The sequence below is a fragment of the Leguminivora glycinivorella genome, chromosome 17, assembly GCF_023078275.1.
Source record: "Leguminivora glycinivorella isolate SPB_JAAS2020 chromosome 17, LegGlyc_1.1, whole genome shotgun sequence".
Lineage (NCBI taxonomy): Eukaryota > Metazoa > Arthropoda > Insecta > Lepidoptera > Tortricidae > Leguminivora > Leguminivora glycinivorella.
Genome location: NC_062987.1, coordinates 12837356 through 12855129, shown reverse-complemented (window position 1 = coordinate 12855129; position 17774 = coordinate 12837356). Strand labels below are relative to the sequence as shown.

The 17774-nt window shown below is 37.2% G+C and overlaps 3 protein-coding genes across 3 annotated transcripts; 1 reads left to right on the top strand and 2 right to left on the bottom strand.

Annotated features, from left to right (window-relative positions):
- Nucleotides 1-130: 130 nt before the first annotated feature.
- Nucleotides 131-4043, top strand: LOC125235266. The gene is made up of 4 exons (XM_048141766.1): nt 131-277; nt 652-822; nt 1935-2057; nt 3820-4043. The coding sequence occupies exons 1-4, from the start codon at nt 212-214 to the stop codon at nt 3883-3885; spliced, it is 426 nt and encodes a 141-aa protein (XP_047997723.1). The 5' UTR covers nt 131-211; the 3' UTR covers nt 3886-4043.
- Nucleotides 4039-7722, bottom strand: LOC125235265. The gene is made up of 5 exons (XM_048141765.1): nt 7620-7722; nt 6496-6663; nt 5783-5908; nt 4844-5106; nt 4039-4153 (listed from the first exon to the last, which is right to left on the bottom strand). Exons 1-4 carry the CDS (start codon nt 7695-7697, stop codon nt 4963-4965), a joined length of 516 nt encoding a protein of 171 aa, XP_047997722.1. The 5' UTR covers nt 7698-7722; the 3' UTR covers nt 4039-4153; nt 4844-4962.
- A 4192-nt stretch (nt 7723-11914) lies between these two features.
- On the bottom strand, nt 11915-14995 carry LOC125235643. Its single transcript, XM_048142244.1, has 4 exons — nt 14857-14995; nt 13683-13850; nt 12341-12448; nt 11915-12053 (listed from the first exon to the last, which is right to left on the bottom strand). The coding sequence occupies exons 1-4, from the start codon at nt 14920-14922 to the stop codon at nt 11940-11942; spliced, it is 456 nt and encodes a 151-aa protein (XP_047998201.1). The 5' UTR covers nt 14923-14995; the 3' UTR covers nt 11915-11939.
- Between the last annotated feature and the right edge of the window lie 2779 nt (nt 14996-17774).

Here is a 17774-nt window from a genome sequence, read left to right as displayed (position 1 = left end):
AACTTGCTGTACGATATTGAACCTTAAATGAGTCGAAACTGTGGAGAAGCGGTAGACTATTATTGTCTAAGTTGTGCAAATAGGGATTAAATAGTACATTTTTAGAACGGATGCTGTGTTATCACTAGAATGTTATCAGTTGAACATAGTCTACGGTAGCAGAGATATCGCTTAGGTGTTCATATACGAGTATTGAGTAAATACTAGTACCATGGGCTCCTCAGCGGTTCAAAGTGATATCAAAATATTATTTTATATTGTGAACTCACTCATCGGGGTAAGTAATGAAAAGGTTTTTTTTTTGTATTTGTTTAATTCTGGAAGGTAAGTGTAACCTAAACCCGTGTAATTACCTCACCTGTCCATATATTTCGAGTATGTTGGTGTGGTGAACACCCTCGCAACGCTCAAGATTCCACTTTTTGAACCACTCGCTAGCTCTGGTATATTATATTGGCACGTGCGGTTAAACAACAACTTTGCCCCCTTGTAAATAACTATTCAAAAAACTATTCGTCGTGTTGGTGTGGAGAATAAATCCGTGTTTCAATCGGTGACAAAATCTGTTTAACCTCCGTGCCTTGAATATTTGAACGTGCGGTTAAACAACAACTTTGCCCCTTTATTAAACAAACAACTATTGATTTCCAGTTGGTTCCCGGATTTTTGACGTTTTGTTACGGCGTGGCGTTTGGTGTGAACTTCGGGATGCAATTCGGACCGTTCCCTTTAGTTCTAATACTCGCTGGAGTCATAGTTCTTGGCGCGACCGCGCTGGGTTACTTTGGGGCTATCAAAGACCATAGAATAACACTTTACATTGTAAGTATCGGAACGAAAGCCTTTAAAGTCAGCTGCCGCTCTTTCGAGAGATAAGTACCTAAATACGAAAATATAATGTGATTGAAATTGGATATTAAAATTTTATTGTATTGATATTCATTGAAATCATTTAAATTTTTGGTCCAATTTCAAAAGAAAAAAAACATATTACACTTGAATCATTAGGACCCATTTTTTATAGATAAGGTGCTGCGGGGCAAATCTCGACTGGAGGGCAAATGTAACTGGTCCTTTTTTCCATGTTTTACAATGTTTGCATTATTAAATAGAGTGTCCACCGGTTATGACCAGGCGTGTTCAGTGGATACAATATGCAGAACTCAACATCATAGTGTAATAATGGAAAAAAATGGACTAGTTACAATTGCCCCCCAGTCGAGATTTGCCCCGCTGTACCTTACGCACATATAGGTATTATTCTTCCCGTGTCTTTAAACTTCAGACACCCAGTCATATCCTTCTTAACACAAAATTCTTCCGCTAAAATATGTAGGTAGGGGGTCAAAGCCATTAGATTACAGAGACTCAGGATTTTACAACGTTTTATCCAATTTCGGATGTAAGTAAAATAACTTTTTATTTTCTCATAATTAAATTAATTAATGTTTCGTTATTCATTTCAAGAGAAAGTAAATAGTCAGCAAGGAAGTTCATAAGCGGCAAGTCTTGTTTACGTGGGGTTTTAGATACGAGAAATACTCTTGCGCGCTAATCATATCTGCAGAATGTACTACTTGAAATCTCTTATTGTTTGTCTATTTTACTGCAGTGTTCTTAGTGTTACTTAATATTTGTTTTGTTCATTGTCAATGTAAACTGGAAATTCCAATGTTTTGTGCGTACTTACCTAGTCAAATTTTTCAGCCGCAGTGTATAACGGGTGATTTTTCAACTCAAGGCCAATTATTCCTATACTTGTGGTCAACTTTGCCTCTTTGCCTACTGGAAGAAAGTCACCTTGCAAAAATGAATTATATTAATTATATTATTAAACACTGTATGTACAATCAAATAAGTCTAAAAATCATCTAGGAAGCAATTAATTTGTAGAAAACTGTGTCTTTATTGTATGTTCATAACAAATTTTCCAGTATTCCGGTCTTTTGGCCCTAGCTGCTTTGGGTGACCTAGTGACGTATGTGGTGATGCAGCCGACCAACCCTCGGAGGGACCCTACGCTGTTAGCTACGCCGCTCGTGCATCTCGGCCTTTCGGTACATCTTCATTACCTAATGTTGCCTTTACATTATGGTTAAAGAATTCAAAGATTGACGACCGGTCTGGCTCAGTCGGTAGTGACCCTGCCTGCTAAGCCGCGGTCCTGGGTTCGAATCCCGGTAAGGGCATTTATTTGTGCGAAGAGCACAGATATTTGTTCCCGGGTCATGGATGTTTTCTATGTATATAAGTATGTATTTATCTATTTAAGTATGTATATCGTCGCTTAGCACCCATATCATTTCATTTCATTTCATTTCATTTATTTGCCATAAATTGTATGTTTACATAAGATGGTACATGTACATGTTTAATAAGTTTCAACACAATTTTACCAGATTGGTGTAGCATTATTTAAACAATGTTTACAAAAGTAAAACTAACATGCAATACATTTTATTTTATTTTATTTTATTTTACAAGCTGAAAGTACTCTTTAAGACTATATGGACACAGTTCGATAAGATATTTTTTTAGACGATTGAGGAATTTAGTGGATGAAAGAGACTTTATTTCTATCGGTAAGGCATTGTAAACCCCTGCCGCTACCTGCCTGTGGCATCTCATGAACAATGCTGATTTGCTCACAGGAGCCTGGACGTCATGGGCAAATATCTTGTTGAGCCTTTCGCTATTAAAGTTTGTTTTCGGCGGATATGTACTAGGATATCGCCTTACAATCTTGCATAGCTCCATAATATACAGTGATGTCAGAGTAGGTATACCTAATTTCTTAAAAGATTCTCTACATGATTCACGATTTGACATTAATCCACTCAAAATACGAACACATCTCTTTTGAAGTATAAACAATCTTTGTATGTCTACACAATTTCCCCAAATTGCTAGTCCAAAAATCATATTTGACTGAAAAAATGCATAATATGATTGCAAGGCAGCCGTTTGAGTGGAAACTCGTCTCAGTCCTCGAAGCGCAAAAGCGAAGCTGCTAAGCTTGTTACTGAGAGAATCAACATGTTTTTTCCAATTTAAGTTTTCATCTACCCATACACCTAAAAATTTAGTTTCCTCCACAAAATCGACAGTTGCATTGTTTAAATTGATATCAAGTTTTAATGAATTAGTTTTAATGTTTCTAAAATGTACAATTTTGGTTTTATTTACATTGGTAGATAAGTTAATAGTTTTAAACCAATCAACAATTTTAGCCAGAGCTTGTTCTATTTCTACGGTAAGATTTTCTACTTCATTCCTTTTAAACTTAAAGAGTACACAGATCTACAAGCTTTGCTTAGTTTGGGGCTAGGTTGATCTGTGTAAAGTGTCCCCAATATTTATTATTATTATTTATTAAAGATTGCAGTAAATTTCAGCGGGGCGGGTAAATATTATATCAGTTGAAAATTGTTCCCCAGTCGTAATTGCCCCGCTGTACCTTACTCGAAAATGATTAGTAAGGCCAATGAGAGAGAAACAGTCTCGCTTTGCACTATTTTATCAGTAAATACTAGTAAGAATATCATAACAGGATTAAATGTCATGAAGGTCGTTTACATTGCAAACTTTGCACCAACTATTATAATGGATGGCTAACTAACGTCACTTAGCAGCAGCGCTTAGTAATCATAACATAAAACTATTATTCCACCAGCCGACATGAGGAAATGGCTAAAATAGGCATATAATTAGTAAATGTGACGCTAGTGGCTAAAATGTAATTTTTCAATTAGGACCTACTTAATATTTGACGTATAAAGAGTCCCTTCACGAGTGCTAATATGTCATATTTTATTGCAGTTACTGGCGCTAGGACTGGCTGTAACCCTGGCGAGGCAGGCTCGCCAACATGTTAACTTCGAGTAAGACTTAACTTACCTCACCCTCCACACAACATGATAAAAATGATGTAAAAACAGACGGACAGAGCGTCGCCATAAGGGTTCCTTTTGTACCTTTTTGGTACCCTAAAAAAAATATCAGTTCGAACAAAACTGTTGACAATAAAAATGAGTGAACTTGCATTTCATATTAATTTATTTTTGTGATTTAGTAGGTAGTAAGTATAAGACCTCATATTGAGCGTGCAGCAGGGCGACACGTGCGACGTGCATATCAAAACAATTGAAGCTCATAATATACACGGTGTTTCCGGTATCACTCAAAACCTCAGACACCCCAACTGATTTTTATTTTTTTAAACTCATCTAGAGTATTTATCTTTTAATCTGATCGTTACTTTTTTTTTAATTGAATTTTTAATTTTCTGTACAGCTCTACTTGACTTTTAGCTCTACACTCAATAAAATAGTTGCTAACTACCATCATAAACCATAAGACTATTTATTTGTGTACGTTACTGCAACGACATAAGGTTTACCAATAGACAGCTAAGATGTCACTGTAAAACACTTTAAAGCTTTGTCACAGTAAACTTCAAATTGGACAGGTAATCGCAGTAAGCAAATAAACTCAATATTCAAAATGACAAGGTTGTAATTAGGTACGAGTTCAATTTGTTATGACTTATGATAAACATTAAGATTGAACTGACAAACAACGTCAAACTAGTAGCGGAAAAAATAATCGTCCATGTAACCAGCCAGTATTAATACCCCTAAATACTGAAAAAAGGTAAACAACCTCTAGCAATGCGATATACACAATGTTGTATTACGAGTACAATAGAATGGGCACCTAAAAAATAACTAATAATACTAATTTAAATAAAAATATTACCCCCATCAAGATATAGCTCAATCGATTCTACTCTCGATTCCGAACAAACTGTTTTCAGGTTTTTAGTGTTAAGTGAAACACGGTGTATAATACAAGTGTCCTGAATCCACGCTACATAGTTTGTACGCACGTTCGCCCGCCCCGAACGCCCAAAATGAGCACGCACACAGGCTTTAGACTAGGTATACAAAGTTATGCAATTAATCAAACGAATTTAACGAAATACCCAAGAAGCAGCACGATAAGCAATCCGTAGCCAAGCCACTTGCAGGAGCTCTGAGAGGACGTTTTGAAAGTATCGGAGGGAATTTGCTTCGCCAGACACAATGCTGACGCCAGCACTGATAGCTGCAACATGATAATAACAATGCTTAGAAATAAAGGAAAAGAGGGAGATATCACAAAAGTGCCAAATAATGCCCTATTAGGTAGTAAGTGTGGGGGCAAGCCCCAAAATCTCGACTCCGGGATAGCAGCCCAAATTGTTCTACCAACTGATCAAATTCCCTAGCTAAAAGGTCAACGTTTATCCATTGATCATAAATAAATTGTTGGTGAGCTGATACCCCGAGGACGCGGGTTCAGGACTCGTCCAAGACAGTTTTAAATTTTATCTTTTCTACTTATCAGACTATACCCAGACGCAAAAATGTATGCTTACTTTATGAATTCATTCATACAAAACATCGTAGATACAGGTAAACACAAATTATGAAGTACAGGTCCGGATTTAGAGACCTAGTTCATAGGCACTACGGCCCATTTTAACATTAAGAGGGCCCCCGTTTTCATCTCAAATCAAGTAAAGGTTGCTTGGCCCTCTAGTCAGGCGTGCAATCGCTGACGGTCCGTATAGCTTCGTAGTTTTCTCCATCTCTCTATCGCTCTTCCGTATTGACGCGACAGCCAATTGCGTAGGTAATAATACTATCGGTCACTTAGCGTCAGTAACTGTTTTTGGCTAGAGATCCTGGGCTCCTAGGTCTAGACCCTAACGACCAAGACATGGTGGATTCCCACTCACCGCGATTCCAATGTGGAAGATGCAGAAGTGGACATAGATCACATTGTCGACGTAAACATCGGGTAGCATCTGTGCTGCCACGACCAGCGTCTCTGCCGCCGCTACTAGCCCCATGAGCACTGAGTACTGTAACAATTAATACCTACGTTCAATAGAATTCAATATAGAAGAACATTTTTTCAGTTTACGACTAAATGGCTTCGGAATCGCCCAAAATAGCTTCGGAATCGCCCACCGAGTCGAGGTTCCGTAGAAACTTATCTTTGTTTATTTTAATGTTTTCAGATTTTTTTTTAGGTAAATGCAGTATGAATTGACAAACTTCATAGTTCTTGGTCAGGAAAAGTAACCTTGTGTCTAAATTCATACCTTTACGGCAAAACGGAAGTATCTTTTTCTTTTTACTTTTGATTTTTTCAAAAATCAAAAGAACTGTAAATTTCAGTGCCTCTCCAGACTGTATTACCTCTAAGATAAAGACCCTCAGTCAGTTTTCACTTTATCCGATCCGATATCGGACGTCCGAAGGATTTCAATACAAAAAATGCAAGATGGCGCCTGTTGTGTACGTTCTCCGATATCGGATCGAACGTCAAAGTGTTGCATCCATTCAAGTCTTTTTAACCTTTTCAAAGTGCAAGATCCTATAAGGCTTGCACTTTTTCCAATCAATAAACTTCAAAAATGGTAGTCTAGTGTAGGTAGGTACTTACAATTGTCAGCATATTCCTATTCTCTTTGAAAGATGCGTAGAAGCCAAACGCGCTGAGGCCCCCTAAAGGCACACCGACCGCCATAGCGCAGTACGCTGGGGATTGATATGGTTCGCCGATCAAAAACAAGCTTGCACCCAATGATATAGGAAATAGACCGGCTACAAGCTGAAAATAAATGTTTTCGTTACTCTATGGCTAATTAATAATTATATAACAGATATTAGTGACAGAGTTATGTTAATAAATTTAATTGTAAAGAGAACTTAAGTAATCACTTTAAGGTGTAAGGTACAGCGGGGCAAATCTCGCCTGGGGGACAATTGTAACTAATCCATTTTTTCTTTATTACACTATGATGTTGAGTTCTACGTGTATCCGCTAACCACGCCTACCATATATAACCGGTGGACACTCTATTTAATAATAAAAACATTGTAAAACATTGAAAAATGGACCCCCCCCCCCTCCCCGCCGTCAAGATTGGCCCCACTGTACCTTACTGGGAAAATTTCGACTAGGGAGCAATTTAAGTTAATTGTCATGTCAACACGTTTTAAACTATTAACAGACTGCCATATGCATCCAATTATATTCTTCTAATTTCCCCGGTACAACGTGTATACCGTATGTAAACTAACGAAAACCATTTACTGTAACCCGTAAATGTCCAGGTGATACAATCGCTCACGAAACTCACGAAACGAAGCGCTTTAGTAGATATCTATCTCTATCGGCTTGCGTATTGGCGCGAAGAGCCAGCGGCGTATCGCTTTCGTTTGGCGTCGGAAAATGCCATTCGGCTACGGGACAGAAACTTTTACTATGGGATCAGGAAATCAAGTATCTTCTGACAGTTTTATTTTTTATTTTATAGTAAGTATTTCCTATGGGAGAGTAAATTTTTATTTCGCGTTTTGGGTGTTGGTCCCATAGTAAAAGTTGCTCTGTGTAACTTAAATATTAACAGGCTTCAGTAAATGGTTTTCGTTGGTTTACATACTGTATGTATTTAAATAAGGAGAGAAAACTAAACAACACACCTTTTACCCTTATTATTTTGTTTTAAATTATACGATTTTTTTGTCAAAATATTACTATGACTTACCATGACTAGAACTTACCGCATTAAAACAGTTTGCAATGAGAAAAGTAGTTTTAATATCATTTTTAATCGTAGTTTTAACACTGTCCTCGACCATGTTGATACACTGGTTGTCAGTTGGACTGCTTCTAAATGAATGCCCTGTAAATTTTTGAGACCAAAAATTACCTAATTTCGCTAATATATTTTAGGCAGAAGGAACACTGACAGCGAGCAGAGGATAAGCTAGCATTCTTCCATTAAAGTAACAGAGGTAATAAAACTGTGAGAGCTCGGACAACGTTTATTAAATTATGGATTTCTTGTCATTGGCCACAGCATCTTTGCAGATGACAGTTGCAGCGACTAAGGATTTTGAAGCCTACATGGGCTGCGATGGTTGTAACTACAAGCCAATGGCCGATCTGCATTTCCTGCCGCATACATCACAAATATGCCTTGATTCCTGGAATGGCCCATCAGCTCGACGGACTCGCTTTTGCTTAAGTCGATCCAAACAATCGTTCGTTGTTATTTACCATAAACTCCCGTAAGATACGACGCCACTCCGGTCTCATCTATGCACGTGCCTCCCAGCTCCTAGCTGGAATATTGAATGCTAGCTGGCTGCTTGTAAACGTTTTTAAATCATATAAATTCTCAAAAAAAAACTTTTCGCCATTCCAACAGCATCGCCTTTGATAGGTCCTGTGTGCGCGACAAGTTGTAAATGGATCACGCTCCGTAGCGTATCGTAGCTATCTGACTTCATCACTCTACTACGGGTAGGAAGCTAAATCCACAAAACGCTTACGATAATATCGTTATCTATCTATCTATCATTCTTCCGTATTGGTGCGACAGAGCCAGACTGCGTTTCGATCGGCGTCTAGCGTCAACGATTGTTATTTCGGCTAGGCCGACTTAAGCTAGGAACATATTACGCGGACGTCCGCCGTTGATCTAGACAATGAATATTATACACTTAACCGTGCGAACTATCGGTCGTCGGTCGTGGATGTTTTGGTCAGCCGAAGCCACGTCCCGAAGACCGTGCACACTGATCGGCTGCGGTCGCGGTTGCGCGACCGCGGACTTCCGCGTAGTATGTTTCTAGCTTGATGCGGTAGATTCGGCAGAGCCAGATGCGTTTCATTCGCAACGGAGCATTAACAAATTGTGATTGACAAAATTTCTGAAATACTGCACCTTTAAAAACTATTATAGCTTTCACTGCGCTTTCTTGCATTGGACACCAGCCGATGCGTACCTACCTATTGCAATAATTTGCGCTAGTTAATCGCTTCATTGTAATGACCTTAAAAATTATAAGGATGTTAACTAATTATGTAGTCATTGCGTTTATTTTTATTCATATATTTTTATACCGTATATTATATACGCACACACATATCATGAACAGGGTTCTGATATCTCGTAGCATGGTAAGACGTCAGAGAACCATTAAATTTAATGTATACTCCTCATGTAGGTATAGGTACTTATAATTTGTCACAAACTGCTTTTAATTTCATCTAAAGCGATGAATTATTAAAACTGTATGACTGAATGTTAACTGTTAACTATTTTTTGTTTACGTGTTTTTTTACGTAGTATACAACATAGTGTGGCAGTCGTTTTCATTTAAAATATAGTTTTATTCAATTCCAAATTATATTTACATATTTCTTTTATAATCAACTTTTGGAATGAGTAGGTATGTGAGTATGAGTATGAGTTGACTTTTATGTTAAAATCGACTCCATGGTTCTCTAACGTCTTACCATGCTACGAGATATCCGAACCCTGATCAATTGATCATGAACCTTATATCATCAATATCATCATCATCAATTCATTTGGGGTCGGCGCACAATGTCTTCCTCTTCCATACCGCTCTATCGCCCGTCATCTCATCATTGACTTGCTTTTGTTTCATATCTTCTCATACTCAGTATAACCAACTTTTCTTTCGTTTTACTCCCGCGTTTATTCCTTTCACGGGTGAATTTCTCAGCGTGATTTTTTGTGGCGGAGCTGATAATCATTGTGTGGGCTAATTGTTTCCGGGTTTTTATTTTTTTTATGAAAACCAATCCTAAAATACTACCTTCGGCAACATTGCAAATTGTTACAAGTGTTATGTATATTTATTTAAAAATAATTTTCCATCGAAATTCTAATTTTGGTGTAGCGTCCAGAGCCTGTTTTTAACGGATTATTGCTATGGTAAATCCAGTAAATCCGCAGCTATAAAGAAAACATGCCATAACTTCATTCTTTATTACATTAAGTATATTTTAAGATGACATAAGTCAATATTATTATACAATTTGACACTTATAACTGAGCACCAAAAGTTGTCCGGGGGAAAGAACCAATTTTGGTGGTAAGTATTGAAATCATTTTTATGGTTAACCGAGACGCAGCAAGACGAACAAACGTGTCGTAACATGACCATTCAGGTTCGTTCCTGCATTTAGACATGACACAAGTGTCATACCTTGCTGGATTGGTCCGCCCCACACAAAAATATCTAATTTTGGTGGGTCGTAATACTTTTTCCACCAAAATTGCATAAATTTTGGTGGCGAACAAATTGAGGGCAATAACGTTTTTGTTTCTATTTGAAAAGTATTTATTACATGTTAAAAGTTTATTATTTCAAGTAGAAAATAATAGAAAAATGAATAGAAGGCTTTATTTTTGATTTTATTTTTTATTTTTGTGGGTAGACCAATTTTGGTGGCGACCATGTCATTGAAATCGTAATTGCTCTAAAACTACTTATTATAATGAAAGGTCATTGATACAGAACATTGGTAATAATTAGTTATGTAACATCGGTACATAATTTCAACAAAAATTACAAAACTAAAAAAATCCACCAAAATTAGGCAAATTTCGAGTATGTTGAAATTCACCCTCCACGTTCATTGCCAGAGGGTTCACGAGGGGCATTTGGTGAAAAGGGCTGGAAGTCACATATACCTAGTGTAAATCGGTTCCTACAGAAAACCAGCGTCTCAGATGGCCGATTTTCTTTGGTAATACGGAATATGAAATTTCTGCGCTCGCGCCTGCGTTATAATAATTTAACTATGGAAAGAAATAAATGATTGATAATATGTATTCACATTTTCACAAAAGAGAAGTTGCCTATAAAATCATCCGTCTCAGTCTGCCAGTCCTTACATGCACAAGGCAGCATTTTATAATTACACATTTCCAAACATATTTCAAAAATTCTAAAATTTTCACATAGGAAAACTTCGGAAACTTTCCATACTTTGTATGTTTGGAAACATTCCATTTCATAAATTTAAATTCCCTTTATTTTTCGTGAAAGTTTCGTGAATTTTTCATGAAATTTAAGATATTTTTGGAAAGTTTCCTCAACTTGCACATGCACTCGGGTCGGGACGCATTGTAATTGACTAGTAATGTGCATACTGCTCCATCCATTTTTGAATTTACTTTCCCTCTACGTAGCAATAGTAGTTAAGTAGTAGACGTAGTAGTAATCACTTTATATGTATAATTGCTTAAGGAACAGGAGCAAAAATGCTCAAATGTAAAGGAGCCCCCTTTCAATTTGAGTATTTTAGTTAAATATACTCGTGTTTCTGACTAGATTTGTAGAAAAAGGACCGAAACTAGTTCGACCTCCTAACTGGATCAACTCATGTGATTACGAGTTAGCGAAGAGAGAGGAAATAAGGTCTAGGAATCGACCATCGCGGTCCATTGAATAAAACACAATGTAATTTCATGATGTTTATTTTGTCATTAGTTATTGGAACTCGCTGGTGGAAGTAATATGAATAGGTAACTGATGTCTTATAAAAATGTTAAGTGGGTAAGTACAGTCAGAATAATAAATAGCGGACCAAATAACGCTTCCGAAGTAACTATAGGTACCATTCTGTAATGCACACCGGACACCCGACGAAATATTATACAATAAGTAACCTCATGACAGTTTATAGTGAATTAACTACGGCTTAAAGGGCGTGGTACAGTCAGCAATAAACAATATACATACATTTTGAAGTTCCAAAACGATTTATACAGGACTTTATTGCCTGTAAATTAAAGTTACACGGCTGTACATTTTATTGCAATTTGCCTTTAATTTTTTAACCCCCGACGCAAAAACGACGGGGTGTTATAAGTTTGACGTGTCTGTCTGTCTGTCTGTCTGTCCGTCTGTCTGTCTGTCTGTCTGTTTGTCTGTCTGTGTGTGTCTGTCTGTAGTCTGAAAGCTGAGTTACTCGGGAGTGTTCTTAGCCATGTTTCATGAAAAACTATGTCGCAGTCAATTTTAATTTTGTACCTAACTGTACATCAAATAGGTAGACTACAATGCTGTAGGTAATGTGGGCGCACTGGGTGTCCCTGCGTTCACTGATGTAACAGGGTACAGTTGATTGTGGCTCCGTTTCAGGGCCACCGAGAGAAGTAATGCTGTCAACTGAAAGACAAATACATAGGTCGTAAATTATTTATATCAACAAAAAAATTGTCGTCCAATCAATTTATAAAAGAATATGTATGTACACAGCCAGTGGCGGAGCGTCGATACAACTCCATTCCCAACGGGTTCCCTAAAATTCTCTAGTATCTGTAGAAGTCCATACAGAACAGATTCCAAAACCCCCTCCGGCTTTACCAACGAAAATTTTCACGCCGCCACTGGTACAAACACACTTGTAATACAAGGCTTGTACCTTTCGAGAAACGGGCCACAGGCATACCTACCGTTACGATAATGTGGAATATACCAAAGGCCAGGATATCTCCAGTTCTCGGCAGTTTCCCCAGCACCACTAGTCCCATGAACAATACCAACCCCACCGCTACTGCGTACTGTAAAAACACAATGATTTTCAAAAATAAATCTCGAATATCGAATTTCGCCAGATCTGCATGTGTTTCGGCTCATTTTTCTCAGAATTACGAGCTGATTCGATCCCGATGACAAAAAAGTGTCCTAAATTTTCCATACAAAATTCGAGTTTCCAATACGTCACGTTCGTAGTAAGTTACTTACCTACTTACCATACTTACCTACTAAAATCGTGACGTAAAGGAAAAAAAATGAGGACACATTTTTTATCGTCAGGATCGAATCAGCTCGTGATTCTGAGAAAAATGAGCCCATACACGTCCAGGCCCCGTAGCCAAATGGCATTTCTACGACGCGAAACGAAAACGAAACGCCGCGAAAGGTAGTCTCTGGCTCTGTTGCGCCAATACGCAAGAGCGGTAGAGATAGATATCTACGAGCGTTTCGTTTCGTGAGCGTTTTGTGAGCGTTTGTGCCATTCGGCTATTACGCACTCTGATCTGGTGAAATTCTATTTTCGAGATTTATTTTGAAAAACGCCCAAGAGGAAATGAAATTTCATTATAAAATAAAGAATAAGGAAGACAATTTATATTATGATATATTCCATTTTATAAACTCTAGCACTCCATGGTTCCAAAATATGGAAATCTAATTAATTAAAAAAAACCGGCCAAGAGCGTGTCGGGCCACGCTCAGTGTAGGGTTCCGTAGTTTTTCGTATTTTTCTCAAAAACTACTGAACCTATCAAGTTCAAAACAATTTTCCTAGAAAGTCTTTATAAAGTTCTACTTTTGTGATTTTTTTCATATTTTTTAAACATATGGTTCAAAAGTTAGAGGGGGGGGACGCACTTTTTTTTCCTTTAGGAGCAATTATTTCCGAAAATATCAATATTACCAAAAAACGATTTTAGTAAACCCTTATTCATTTTTAAATACCTATCCAACAATATATCACACGTTGGGGTTGGAATGAAAAAAAATATCAGCCCCCACTTTACATGTAGGGGGGGTACCCTAACAAAACATTTTTTTCCATTTTTTATTTTTGCACTTTGTTGGCGTGATTGATATACATATTGGTACCAAATTTCAGCTTTCTAGTGCTTACGGTTACTGAGATTATCCGCGGACGGACGGACGGACGGACGGACGGACGGACGGACGGACGGACGGACGGACGGACAGACAGACATGGCGAAACTATAAGGGTTCCTAGTTGACTACGGAACCCTAAAAACCGGGACTCACTATAACAAGCATAGTCTTTCTATCCAAAATAGCTCCGAAGTGACCGAGCGCGGTCAGCCCGAGTATAAAGGTGCCCATGACGAGAGACGCCACGATTATCTCCATATCCCATTCTTTGGTGACCACCAACGCCGTGCCCAGGGACACTGGGAATAACCCGAGGGACATCTGGAATACATATTTAGTTTTATAAACCTTATTCATACGGCGTATTTAGATTTTGTTGTCGATTTCACTTTTTTTTCTAGAAAATTTTCACTTTTTAAACTCAGAACCTTGATCTCGATCGATTCCAATAGGGAACAAAAAATGTCCCACCATACATGTATTTTTTTGCCTTCCTCTGAGTTACGCCCAAACAAGTTGTATGAGAAATTGTAACTCATTGGAAATAAAAATATCAGACATTTTTTTTCTCATGCGGAATCGAAAGAGCTCATGATTCTGAACAGAAAAAGTACAAAAAATCCCGCATTTGAAAAAAAAGTAAAACAGACAAGAAAATAAAAATCTGCCCATTAATAATATTTGGTCCCTTTCTAACGTATTAGTATGATGGAAAGAGACAAACGATTTTTATCGGCCTGTCGACTTTAGTAATCGTTTAAAGGGAGTTATCCTGAAAATGGTCGGCAACCAAAGCTTAAGTAGATATTGCACAACGATTGTAATATTTTAAAGCATGATATGAAAAACTTAAAGGAAGTAATAAATAATCAAAAGTCTAAACATTTTCCATCACGTTCACATAAATAAGAAATATAAATTAAGCGTCAAATATTTTATTGAATGTTTACATTTTTGTAAACTGAGAACTATACTTGGAACAGGGATATCGCTATAGTTTTTTACCTAAAGGCACTCACAAAAACAAAAGTACTACTAAGAAGGGTGCAATAAAAATGTTTGACAAATAGACGTCTCAAGTGGATGTGGAGTTACTTATGAGCAACGCTCACAATGTCTTAAGTATTCTTGGATTGTATGGTAATAAATTAAGCTTCATGTTTTTTTATACCTATTCAAGAATTTATGAATGTTTGCCCTTTACAGCATACGAAGCGTCTTGAAATTTGAAGAAGCGGACTTGATGTACGCTGTTAAAGTTAAAACTACAACAAACATTTTTTTTAATACGACAAATGGTTTGTTTAAAAAGCTAGTAGGTACTTACCGCAAGATACGAGTTTACAATGAGGAATAAGTTTTTTATTTCATTTTTGTAACTGACCGCTCCCATTTTGTACCTACTTTATAATAGTTTACTAAAATAACTTTTAACAGGCTATAAAATATTTACACGTGCAATAGCTTTCCACGATGTTTTAGACTGAGTGTGAAATAATTGTCTCATTATAGAATTTTGTAAATTTTGTTAAAGCTACATTACCACTGAAAGCAAAATGTTGGCTACGAAGACTATTTTTATTGATATAGAATTTTTGAATTTTGTATAACGTGCTCTAGAGCAGATATAATAACAGATATTTTTAAGCAGAAATGAATAGCACATAATATTTCAGATATATAACATACAAAAATTGATAAATATATACTTTACTTTTAATGAAGTAAATATGTCTAAAATAAAATTTTCAATGGAAATGATTTTGCAGAATTATACCTATTTTGTGAACAAGATAGTATCGCGTAGCTTCGCTGACGGTAGACAGTTATTTCATGAGCGCTCATTAATTGAAGTGCTTTATTAATATAACCTTCAATATTAATACGAGATAACTCTTGTTAATATTTAACTTATTAAGCAGTCTGCTTTTAATCCATAAAAAAATCATTAAGTAAATAGGTACTTTTTAGGGTTCCGTAGTCAACTAGGAACCCTTATAGTTTCGCCATGTCTGTCTGTCCGTCCGTCCGTCCGTCCGTCCGTCCGTTCGCGGATAATCTCAGTAACCGTAAGCACTAGAAAGCTGAAATTTGGTACCAATATGTATATCAATCACGCCAACAAAGTACAAAAATAAAAAATCGAAAAAAATGTTTTATTAGGGTATCCCCCCTACATGTAAAGTGGGGGCTGATTTTTTTTTTCATTCTAACCCCAACGTGTGATATATTGTTGAATAGGTATTTAAAAATGAATAAGGGTTTACTAAGATCGTATTTTGATCGTATTAATATTTTCGGAAATAATCGCTCCTAAAGGAAAAAAAAAGTGCGTCCCCCCCTCTAACTTTTGAACCCTATGTTTAAAAAATATGAAAAAATCACAAACGTAGAACTTTATAAAGACTTTCTAGGAAAATTGTTTTGAACTTAGTAGGTCCAGTAGTTTTTGAGAAAAATACGAAAAACTACGGAACCCTACACTGAACGTGGCCCGACACGCTCTTGGCCGGTTTTTTTAGATTTGAAATTGGACAGGTACTTATTATTTATAGCAGTGCACCGAAGAGAAGCTTCCAAAACGCACAGTTATTGCCAAGTTATAAAATTAATTTCTATGGCATTTGATGGGTTGATAACAAACACCAGTGCAAAACTTATACATCAAATGTAGCGATCGTCAACTGTTGAGAACATTGCGTGTCTCTGCTCCATAGCAGCTTTTCGTCGGTTGATGTTTTAAATTAAAGTACAGAGTACCGCCGTGTAATGGCCGTTGGGGCGGAAAGGTTCTTGAGTGGCGACCGCGTACCGGAAGACGCAGCGTGGGTAGGCTCCCCACAAGGTGGACTGATGACCTGGTGAAGGTCGCAGGAGTCCTCTGGATGCGGGTGGCGCAGGACAGGTCATTGTGGCAATCTTTGGGGGAGTCCTATGTCCAGCAGTGGGCGTCTTTCGGCTGATATGATGATGATGATGATGATGACAGAGTACAATCGCCATCAGATAAGTATATTAAGGCGGCCACGACGCGAATAAAGATCTGAACAAGGCATTAGTGAGTGTATACTGCACACTAATTTATGAACTCCTCTCATAAAATTGGAAGCGACTGTTACAAAACTGGGCCCTGTCAAAAGTTAATATAGAGAATCGCATTTCGATTCTATCAAGTCTGGTTTCGATCAACTGTACAACCAAAGTGTGATACTATACAGCACGACCACGGATGATTTTATTAATTCTGATGCGGTACAAATTCACGAAAAAAAATGTACTTTTTTGTACTGACGTTTAAAAAAAATGTACCCTTATGAATTTGGAGTTTCGACATAGGGCCCGTGGTCGTGCTAGGTAGGTACTCCCTGGCACGACCACACTATATTTAATGAGATTTTAAATTTCTGTTGCAGTACAAATTCACGAAAAAAAATGTACTTTTTTGTACTTACCTTTTAAAAAAAAATACCCTCATGGTTTCGGAGTTTTGACATGGGGTGTGGTCGTGCTAGATAGGTGGTACTTCCTGGCACGACCACACTATATTTATGTTTAATTTGATGGTGAAATGAATACTAAACAAGTGTTTTGAAATTGTACTATGTAAATTACTTCAAAAACTTAGTGCGGTCGTGCCAGGGAGTACCTATCTAGCACGACCACAACCCATGTCTAAACTCCGAAACCATGAGGGTACTTTTTATAAAAAGGTAAGTACAGAAAAGTACATGTTTTTTTCGTGAATTTGTACCACTACAGAAATTAAAAAAATCATTAAATATAGTGTGGTCGTGCCAGGAAGTACCACCTATCTAGCACGACCACACCCCATGTCAAAACTCCGAAACCATGAGAGTATTTTTTTTAAAAGGTAAGTACAAAAAAGTACATTTTTTTTCGTGAATTTGTACTGCAACAGAAATTTAAAATCTCATTAAATATAGTATGGTCGTGCCAGGGAGTACCTACCTAGCACGACCACGGGCCCTATGTCGAAACTCCAAAATCATAAGGGTACATTTTTTTTAAACGTCAGTACAAAAAAGTACATTTTTTTTCGTGAATTTGTACCGCATCAGAATTAATAAAATCATCCGTGGTCGTGCTGTATAGTATCACACCAACCAAAACGTATTACCAAGTACCTATTACTTAATTTAAAAAAAAATCCATACTTCCATACTAATATTATAAATGGGAAAGTGTGTGTGCATGTTTGTTTGTCCGTCTTTCGCGACAAAACGG

Bases quoted from the DNA above. Each gene is read 5' to 3' on its own strand.
- LOC125235266 (XM_048141766.1), top strand. From the start codon at position 212: ATGGGCTCCTCAGCGGTTCAAAGTGATATCAAAATATTATTTTATATT. The intron at 823-1,934 runs GTAAGTATCGGA...CAAATTTTCCAG, and splicing joins ATAGAATAACACTTTACATT to TATTCCGGTCTTTTGGCCCT. The intron at 2,058-3,819 runs GTACATCTTCAT...ATTTTATTGCAG, and splicing joins TCGTGCATCTCGGCCTTTCG to TTACTGGCGCTAGGACTGGC.
- LOC125235643 (XM_048142244.1), bottom strand. From the start codon at position 14,922: ATGGGAGCGGTCAGTTACAAAAATGAAATAAAAAACTTATTCCTCATT. The intron at 13,851-14,856 runs GTAAGTACCTAC...TATGTATTCCAG, and splicing joins TTGTAAACTCGTATCTTGCG to ATGTCCCTCGGGTTATTCCC. The intron at 12,449-13,682 runs GTGAGTCCCGGT...GTGTTTTTACAG, and splicing joins GAAAGACTATGCTTGTTATA to TACGCAGTAGCGGTGGGGTT.
- LOC125235265 (XM_048141765.1), bottom strand. From the start codon at position 7,697: ATGGTCGAGGACAGTGTTAAAACTACGATTAAAAATGATATTAAAACT. The intron at 6,664-7,619 runs GTAAGTTCTAGT...ATTTATTTTCAG, and splicing joins TTGCAAACTGTTTTAATGCG to CTTGTAGCCGGTCTATTTCC. The intron at 5,107-5,782 runs GTGAGTGGGAAT...ATCATGTTGCAG, and splicing joins TCTTCCACATTGGAATCGCG to CTATCAGTGCTGGCGTCAGC.